The 10,201-nt window shown below is 35.7% G+C and overlaps 2 protein-coding genes across 2 annotated transcripts; both read right to left on the reverse strand.

The window, feature by feature from the left end:
• Nucleotides 1-904: 904 nt before the first annotated feature.
• LOC107459745 (uncharacterized) lies at nucleotides 905-6,319 on the reverse strand. Its single transcript, XM_016077997.3, has 3 exons — nucleotides 5,621-6,319; nucleotides 3,782-5,498; nucleotides 905-1,760 (listed from the first exon to the last, which is right to left on the reverse strand). Exons 1-3 carry the CDS (start codon nucleotides 6,026-6,028, stop codon nucleotides 1,474-1,476), a joined length of 2,412 nt encoding a protein of 803 aa, XP_015933483.1. The 5' UTR covers nucleotides 6,029-6,319; the 3' UTR covers nucleotides 905-1,473.
• A 4-nt stretch (nucleotides 6,320-6,323) lies between these two features.
• On the reverse strand, nucleotides 6,324-7,689 carry LOC107459408 (uncharacterized). Its single transcript, XM_016077641.3, has 3 exons — nucleotides 7,525-7,689; nucleotides 7,181-7,382; nucleotides 6,324-6,410 (listed from the first exon to the last, which is right to left on the reverse strand). The coding sequence occupies exons 1-3, from the start codon at nucleotides 7,605-7,607 to the stop codon at nucleotides 6,324-6,326; spliced, it is 372 nt and encodes a 123-aa protein (XP_015933127.1). The 5' UTR covers nucleotides 7,608-7,689.
• Nucleotides 7,690-10,201: the final 2,512 nt, after the last annotated feature.

The raw sequence follows: 10,201 nt of genomic DNA on the forward strand, positions 1-10,201 counted from the left end.
ACAAATCCTTCCCCCAAATAGTACCTTCCTTCTCCTTTACCCTCACCAATATGTTGTCCTTCTCGTTTACTCTCACTTTTGCTTCTCTCTCATGACAGCATTTAATTGAATATGCTGTCTTTTGCTTCTCTCTCATGACAACATCTAATCGTTCCTTCCTTCTCTCTCTCCCTCCCTCCCTCCTATTTAAGCCATTTACGGTGTTTTCCATACCATCGTGCAAATCTAATCTCCTTTTGAAAAAGAAGACATCAACACCATCATTTCTTGGAGAAGACATAGCAACTTCCATAACTTTCTTCTTTTCCTTTATTTTCATTTTTAATTTTTTTATAATAATTTATATCTGAATTTTGTTATTTCTATATTTGAATTGTTGAAAATATTTATAATGACTACGCCAATCTTAAAATAAAAGTAACAAATTAAGATGGGACCGCAAATGTGATGTTACTGGGATATGGTGTTGATGATGGAAAGAGAAAAATAATATTGACATTTTAATATAATTATGATTTGTGTATTGTGTTGTCTATTATTTAAACAAACCAAAAAAAGTTGTGTATAGTCATATCTATGTCTATTTGTGTATTTATGTGTCTTATTTTCTTCCGGCCATAACCAAACACAGTCTATAGGTACATTGTCAGATTACAATTATTTGTAAACGAAGAGAGTTCTTCACCACTGGCTGACATTTATCTATAATCCTACATCAATTTCTACACCTCAACAAGGCTTTTGATGCAACAACTTTTATTGGACTTATGAAAAACCAATCCAACATCTAATATAACATCAAAACTGGAAATGAAGATTGGAGAAATATCCAATATAAAATAATGGCTTTAAATATGCATACAAGAATGATACTCATTTCTCGGAGAAGGAACTTAAGCCCTGTGACAAACAGACGTCAAGCTGGAGAATCTTCCACATCCAACATGTGTGTGTTTCAATTAACTTGTTTTAAACTCAACAGCTTATAATCAAGGGTTTCATCAGACAGCTTTAAAAAAATATATTAAGAAAAATAGTATCATTTCTCCAAGATGTGTGATTACCAAACATGCTGCAAAGCTTCATTGGTTACTCAGTGGGTTCTTAAGAGTAATTTTGAAGGTCTTTACACATTTGAAGAAATTGCAATTTATGTCATACATAGAAAGGCCCAAGTTCCAAGCCATTTAGATTTCTATTTTCTAAGCAGCAAGTCAACAACAGAGCTTCTCAAGGGCAGGGGGCAGCTGCCCTGCCAAAAGCTTCTCGTCAAAAAGCTTCTTATCATCCTACGTCACTGTTTCTAAGAGACCATTTATGCAAAGTCCAAGTTCAGTTGTTTTTCGTATCTATTTTTTTCACATCTATGTCCCTTGTAGCCATTTTTTTAATTACACATCAGGGAATATACTATATGAAAACAAGAACACTCATAACAGCATTAAACATCTAACTGAAAGGTTCTCTATTTTATCATGGACAATACTGAGAGAGACAACCAGAACAAACCTTGCACATGGATGCTGCTGACTCAGATTCCAGAGTCTGCACTGGAAGATGTCCAAGTGACTGGAAAGAATCCAGAGCTTCCAAAGTCAGCTGCCAGCCACACAGAGCTATGGTACCAAGACCAGAACTGGAGGTAGGATTATGACAACCAGCAGCAGCAACATCCCCATTCACCCAAGGACAGCAATCATTATGCAGTTTGATGGGGTCAAATTCAACACCCCCATTTATGTTCTCTCTATAAGGAGTCCCTGAAGATTAGAGCCAATTGTTATTGTTAAGGTACACTGCCACTAGAATAGGAAGGCAGACAATCACGTGCGAGATGTCTTAGATGAATTAGTCAGCATTATATGAAAAATTTGTAGCAAAAAGAGAGGTTCTACAAATAGGGGCAGAATGTTTGGGTATCCGCAGCACTTGATTTCAGCACAAGATTAGAGACTTTGCTAGTGTGCTTAAACAAATGAAGTTAACTTGTTTTAAGAACAATCCACAATTGACTCCGTAATTATTAATGCAACCACCAAGAAATCAACTTAATTCACAATGAAGTTATATTTCATATTTCATAATGTAAGAACATTATAAATAATGAGTCATGAATGTAAAATCAATTATTAATATGTAATATTGTCCGATATCAACAATTATATGGCACTATAAATGGGATGGAAGAGAGGGGGAGGGGGAATCATTCCAGCCATCCAAATTGCACAATGAAGGAGAAGGATATTGATTAACAAAATTTTCAAATGAAATATATCACCAAGAGCAATTTTGAGAATTTTCTGTCAATAGAATTGATCGGATATTATGACAGAACATTAACAGAATATCTGCCTCCATATTAGTAGAATATTCGCTCATTCGAATCTGCAAATTCTACGGGATTTGCATCTATAATTATGCATTCAAATTCTGTGGGATTCTGCAGTTGTAATTATCTATTTATCAGGTTAAACCAGCTGTAGGTTAATGAAGCTTTGCAGGAGTACAAACTCTGTTCTCTTAGGTAAGTGTTTGGTGGAGAGATAGAGACGGAAAGACTGAGACTGAGAGACAGAGACTAAGAAACAAAAATTAAAATAAATCTCAATATTCTGTTTGATGCAAAATAGGAGACAGAAATTGAAACAAGAATGAAACTCTAATTTAATTTACACAAAGGGTAAAATTGAAATTAAGTAATTGAAATAAGGGTATTTTAGGTATAAAATGTTATTAAAGTTTCAGTCTCCATCTCTAAAAATTTTAGTCCCCTGTGTCCCTACTTTTTAGAGGTACTGAAATTTTGGAGACAGAAACAAGAATTTTAGTACCAGTCTCTAAACCAACAAACATAATACTGAGTCTCAGTCTCTGTCTCAGTACCTCAAAACAAATGCTACCTTATGTATGACATAAATTGCAAATTTAGCATTCTAATCTGCAACATTACCCTTGTTCCTCATTTTGGATAGGTTATTTCCACTTCACTCAACCATTTACAGAAAATAGCAGAATAGCTAAACCAAAGCAAAATAACAGTTAATGCAGTTTTAATAAATGTTATAATGGTATCAAATAGGTATAAACTTGTATAGTAACAAACATGGGATTGGGAAGAACACCAGATGCCCAGATTACTTTCCCTCTCCTGGTATGTTTATTTTCTGTATAAATCATATGAAAAAAGTGCACACCAAGTATTTGGCACCCTCCAAGTTTTGTTCTATTCCAAAATTCTAAGATAATCTCCTCACTATCTCTCCCCTTTCACTTGTATGCCTCTCACCTCTCCCATAACAGAATACTTTTCTCACTCCACTACTTTGCCAGCTTGACAAATTAGTTACAAACATATGTCATTCTGAAATTATGTTACTTTTGAAATTGACCTTAGAATTTTCTAATAGCCTAATAACTTTGTATAATTGAATGGGAACTTTGGGACAACAGTTAAGTTGTCTCCGTGTGACGTCACGGATTCAAGCCATGGAATCAGTCACTGATGCTTGCACCAGGTTACAATGCCTAAATTATTATACCATTTGGATGCAACCCTTCCCTTGAAATTACATAATGCAGGATGCTTTGCATTGGGCTGGCCTTTTTTCCTTTAAATAACTTTGTACAAATGAGCATCACATAATTTCTTCACTAGAGAAACTAGTTATCATATTACAGTAAGATTCAAAAACTCAGAGTGAATAACAAGCAAAAGAGATATCATCATCTTCAGTATTGAGTGAAAGAGAAAAAATAATCAAAATATTATAATTAGACATACCCACAACATCTGCAAGTAAAGAGCTTGATTCATGGCATGCACCATCATCCTTCCCATTCTGAGTGACTTCTTTGGATACTTCATAGGCAGAACACATGATAGCATTGCAAGAAAGTGATGGGTGGGCACCATTTTCATGGCCAAGCATCTGCAGACTGCTATTTGTCTTCTCACCACTTGCAATGGATTCTACCTTTGTTAAAACTAATATTTTTGAGCCACTATCAGTCCTTGGGGTAGATTGAGACACCACAGCTTGACTATCTCCTTGAGGATCTCCTTTACTAGCTTCCTCAGGCACAAAATCGACAATAAGGCCATTTGAACGTGCAAATTCAGCATCCTGGCCCTGATTTTCAACTACTTCAGCAATTGGTTCAACATCACCTAAACTATCACCTCTATGAACTGAGATATCAGTTCCATGAATTTCAGTTTCATGACTCGTACCCATGCCAACACTTCCTCCACTAATACCAAAGCTAGGCCCATCCCTAGCTAATGCAGTTAACATCTCAGTGTTCAAAACTTCTCCACAAGCATTAGAACTGCTAACACCTGTCTCACCTCCTGCTCTTTCTAAAAGTGGTTGTAAACAACCACTCTGCTGTCCTTGATAACTGCTATTTAACTCTGATGTTTCATTCAAATCAACAGAAGGGAAGTTGACGTCATTAACATCTACAGGACAATTATCAACACTTTCCATAGATTCCTCATCTGAGCTGTGATAAACTGTATTCATCGCAATAATAGAGGAAGCATGGGTGGAATCTCTAGTAGATGGATTGCCAACAACGTGATCCCTTTCTGGATTTGCTTCGTTAACCATATTAGCATCACCTTCTATTTGAACATCTAATGAATGGTTGGGTAGAGAACGAGAAGGTTTTCGCGGTGGAATTAGGAATGCCTCTGAATGAGTAACATCACGGGCTCGCTTAAAAGGGCCAGCTGAATGCTGTTGACCACCAGTGACTTCATTATTATCACCGTCAATTATAGTTCTTTCAGCACTGCCCACCTGTTGTGGCTTGCTAGATGTGGTTACACCATCGTCCAACTTGCGCTTGCGGGCATTTGGGCCTTGTGGTTCATAAGATCCAGAGCGACCACCGACCTCACTTCCAGAAGGACGTCCAGCCATTAAATCTCTTCCTTCGCTGGTATCTTGCACATGTTCCAAGGTTGAAGTCAAATTTATTAGTGAACCAGATGGCCCACTAGCCATTTTAAGATTTAAATCTAAGCTTTTATTGTATAAAAGTTGCCTTTTATCAGATGTTGTAGCCTCATCATGATCTCCAAATGGCTCTTTTTCAACAGCATCCACAGCAGCCCATTCATTGATCCCACTCGCAGCACTTATTCCTCGTGTTGATGCCATTTTCTTGCTTGTTTGAGGGGTATCAATGACACAGGGAGCCAAATGAACAGGCCGAGGGACAAGTAAGAAATCCCACACTCTAACTGTGGCTCCGCACAAGCTACAATCTAACAAAGGTGACCTAGATTCACAATTGAATTCTGAACCTAGTGCATCGTTGTCCCCAGCATCTATCCATGAAGTTGAAAATTCCTTCTTGCTTGGAGCCGAGCCTTTGGCTGGACCAGAGCTGCAACCATTTTTAGCAGATTCGGCAGACTGCTCTTCACAGTCAAGCACATTTGGAAGCCACCTTGGCTCCCATCCACAAAGACTTATGAGTTTCTGGGCCTATTGAAATGGAAGATTAATTTATAAGGATGGAAATAATAAAACAAGGGGGTAAAAAGGCCAGAATAGAATACACTTTAATAAACAATTAGATGGAAAAAGTTATCACAATAAAATCTTACATAAGAATATGAATGAAGAGCCTGTTCTCCAGCAAATCCCATTCCAGAAGCACTTTCTCTGTAGCCTATTTCCCCAGCTGTCTGACTTTGCGATTGAGCAAGAAACCGGTCAATTTGAGAGTTATGTGTAACTCGCATATGCTCAACAGCAGCCGGCGATACAACCGGGAGGGAGTAAAACTGCAGGAGTCCATCACACCGATCCTTATAACCTCCAATTAGAGCCGAAAGTGAAGTCGGAGGGAACTGCACCAAGCTTTCTGGACAGCTATTACCTCTCCAAGGACAAGTGGCTTTGTGAGCTCTATCAAGCTGTTTAGAAAGTTCTTCATTGGAACCATCAGCTTCAAAAGATATACAAAAAGCAAAAATCAAAACCCAGAAAGTACCAATGGAATCAAATGACATAAAAAACAATATAAGGCAGTAAGAACCTAAAAATTATGGGTAACAAGAAGGATATAGTAAGGTGATGAAATCAAATAGGAAATTAATGCAAGTCCAGTTTCAGCTATATTGTCAAGTGTCATCCCCGAAAATAGATGAGTGTCCAGAAAGATAGAACCAAGCTTGAGCTCCCAACCAAAACATGTCATGTTTCCAAAAAGCACCCCAGACTCACCAGAAGCTTGCAAATTATATCTCATCTGATATATGTAACACAATACTTAACCGCTGCTAGCAAACTAGCCAAAAGTGTCATTCAGAAGAAATAGCATACCTCACACTCAATCTTGGCAACATCAAGATTCACCCAGCCCCTTTTGGCACAAGCCAATGAGCCAGCAATCTGCAAAAGAAATATAATGATGTTATATGGCTGTTACAAGAATGTTATGTAGTGTTATTGTATTAATAGATAAAATTATTTATTTATCTTTAACAAATTGTTTAAGCTTCTACAAAATCATTGTATAACATGGTATAAAAGTCTCTATGGCCAAGTATTGAAGATTTCAATCCTTGTTAACCCTATTCTTCTGAATGATAATGTATATTTTAGAATGAGACAGGTTAAACTGTGCATTGTCCACGAAGCTCTTGTTGAGGGGGCATCTTAAGATACAAAGCTACCCATGTGCCTGTATTCAATAACTTAAAACACTCTTAAAAAGTTTATCCATGACAAGTAGTTAGTGATTTGTTACACATAGCAATAGGATGGTTAAACCTCTGTTGATATGGTTAAACCTCTCTCAAAATTCTCGTCTTGAATCATTTCTCACAGTTCCCTCTTGTCTCTCGAATATCTTTTTTTTCTTCACCACAATACAACAAACAACCAACCTACATAGAATCTTCTGAACACAAGTATAAAAGTCACAGCTCCCAAACTATTGCTCCCAGCATAACACTCAGTTCTAAAACTTCCACGAACGTCAGTAACCATGCATTTTGCTTCAATTAATTTTTCCAAATCACTTCTTTCCATTGTAAACTTTATTCTCATTATGATTCTGACCACAAACTATCACCAACAATACAAACTAATTGAAACCACAAGCTAAACAATTCAATCACACTATAAGACCCCAAAAACAGAGAAGAATCTAACCGAACCTTGGGCATTTTTCCGGCGTGTTTAAAAGTGGAAAGGCGCCGGAGCAAATCTCCACGCTCCCAAGGCCTACACGAAAGGTTTGAATCCGAAGAGAAGCCGGCGGCAGCTGCCAAATCCGATTCGGCGCTTGATTTGCCATTATGGCGGCCCTCTCCGTCAGCAACATTCGCCGGAACGGCAGGCCACGAAGCCCCAGCAGAGCTGAAAGACATAAAAAAACAAAATAGTAATAAAAATTACAAATTAGCACAAAAGAGGAAAATTGAAGAACCCTAGAGAAGAAATTAGAGAGTATGAAATTGAATTGGAAGTTTTTAAGGATAGGGCTAGAGAGAGAGAGGACCTAGCAGCAGGAGTTGGAGATGAAGAGGGAGGTTTGGGAAGAGAGGAATTGGGATTCGCAGAGGTGATACCATCTTCGTTCATCTTCTTCTACTACTTTAATTTTGATGCTTTTTTTCTCGTGTGGGTTCTTGCTTCCCTCCTGGTTTGTGTAGTTACCTCTCATTTTTTCTTTAGTTGTACGGTTATACCCCCTGTTGTTCTTCTCCCCGGCTACTTCTGCTTGGACGCTTTTACCCCTTATGGACAAATTTCCCTTCTAAGTCAATTATAGGAAAATTTTTTAAAATAAAATAATTAATTAATAAATTAATCCTCATAACAAATTAAATTAATTTCATTTACATAATTTTTTAGTGCAATTTCGGGATTACTCCTACATATCTATTTATTATAATATATTAAAAAATGTCTAAAGTAGTATTATGATAAATAAATGACACAATTTTAAATTTCATATAAAATTATCATATCATTTATTGTAATAACATAGAAAAAAGTATTTATCTTAAAATTACATTTATATTATTATAATGACTAGCATTTATGTAATGAATCTAGCATTAATCTTATAATTTTTCATATTAAATTATTTAATTTTATAAAAAAAATATGACACAAAAAATATAATATAAAAATTGTTAATTTATATCAATTGTCTATTATTTTATTTGAAAAAAATTATGTTATAAAAATTTTTTATTTATCTATCAATTTATTTATAATGTATAAAAAAATCAAATAATAATACATAAAACTCTTAACATATTACATAACTGCTAATATTGGGATATATACATTTTAGTTAAATTGTCATTTTATAATTTTTCTACCATCATATTATTTTTTATTCTTCTTATGTAGTGTTTAATCTTACCTTTTAATCTTTTTTACTCTTTATTTTTATGTAGGTTACTTTATACATTTAATAGTAATGTCATTTCTCTTTAATTTATATAAATTTATTGATAAAACTGAATTTGTTTTTTCTTTTTATTCTCACTTCTACTCATATTTACTATATAAATTATCATTTATTTTACACATTTTTTTTATCTCTTCTCACATAATCTTATGTTGCTACTCTTTCTCTTCTATCTTTGCTAATGTGTTCCATAATTATTCAAAAAATTTGGTTGATGACCATAATTCTTTATTTTATTTTACTAAACAATTTGCTCACTATATATTGAATGATGCCTAAAATACTATAATGTATTATATCCTTACAATGTTTTTAAGTTTTTTTTTTATGAGAAATTATTGGAGACCAGCACAAACACTAAATTGTCTTTAATAAATAAATTTTACAAATTCATGTGTGCAAATTTTGAAAAACATGGGTGCAAATCGTATTGATTCAAATGTGCAAACTCTAGTAAATATAGATGCAAAGGGTAAAGTACTAAATTGGTCCCTTACATTTGGGGTGAATTCTATTTTAGTCTCCAACGTTTAAAGTGTCCTATTTATGTCCAAAATAGTTTTGATTTGCATCAATCAAGTCCTGCCGTTAAGTGGGAGTGAAATAGTTAACGTCGTGTCCGACGTGGCAAACAAGAGGGGGCAAGGGTTAATAGACGTGTTGTGGTTTCCGCGTTTGGACAGAACGCATACTTACTCTGACTCTTCTTCTTCTTCTTGAGAAGTACGAAACGATTAAAGAAACCCATAAACCCTACCGATCGTCACCCAAGGGTTGCAATTCACAGCTAGAGAGGTGACATTGTCCTTCAGTAACATTAAAGGTCCATAGAAGCAGTTAGTTTGAAACCCTTCCTTTCCTAAAGAAGATCGTGTCAGGTATTCCGTTATCAAATCTCCTCAACCCATTATTTGGTTTTCATCTTAATGCATGTTGATATGTAATGATGCTGTATGTGTGATTGTTTTATTTTATAGTTCCATATTGGTTTCTTGTTTTGTTTGGGAAGTTTTTATTTTGCCCTAGTTATTGCATTTATGCATTTTTGTTGTTTTTGATCAATGAATTTTATAAAGTTTGTTATGTTTGTCTGATAGATTGTTCAGAGAATGAGTTATTTTAGTGTCAAGATACATCGTGGGGAAAGTTTGGGTTTGGTGGTTGATGAGCGGATAATTTATACGCTTTTTGGCATTGTTTTCAGTATGTTTTTAGTATATTTTAGTTAGTTTTTAGTATATTTTTATTAGTTTTTAGTTAAAATTCATTTTTTTGGACTTTACTATGAGTTTGTGTGTTTTTCTGTGATTTCAGGTATTTTCTGGCTGAAATTGAGGGTCCTGAGCAAAAATCTGATTCAGAGGCTGAAAAGGACTGCAGATGCTGTTGGATTCTGACCTCCCTGCACTCAAAGTGGATTTTCTGGAGCTACAGAAGCCCAATTGGCGCGCTCTCAACGGCGTTGGAAAGTAGACATCCTGGGCTTTCCAGCAATGTATAATACGCGCTCGCAACGGCGTTGGAAAGTAGACATCCTGGGCTTTCCAGCAATGTATAATAGTCCATACTTTGCCCGAGATTTGATGGCCCAAACTGGCGTTGCAAATCAGCCTCAGAATTCCCAGCGTTTAACGCCGGAACTGGCATAAGAATTGGAGTTAAACGCCCAAACTGGCATAAAAGCTGGCGTTTAACTCCAAAAAAAGTCTCTACACATAAAAGCTTCAATGCTCAGCCCAAGCACACACTAAGT

This window comes from Arachis duranensis, chromosome 7 (assembly GCF_000817695.3).
Source record: "Arachis duranensis cultivar V14167 chromosome 7, aradu.V14167.gnm2.J7QH, whole genome shotgun sequence".
NCBI classification, from domain to species: domain Eukaryota; kingdom Viridiplantae; phylum Streptophyta; class Magnoliopsida; order Fabales; family Fabaceae; genus Arachis; species Arachis duranensis.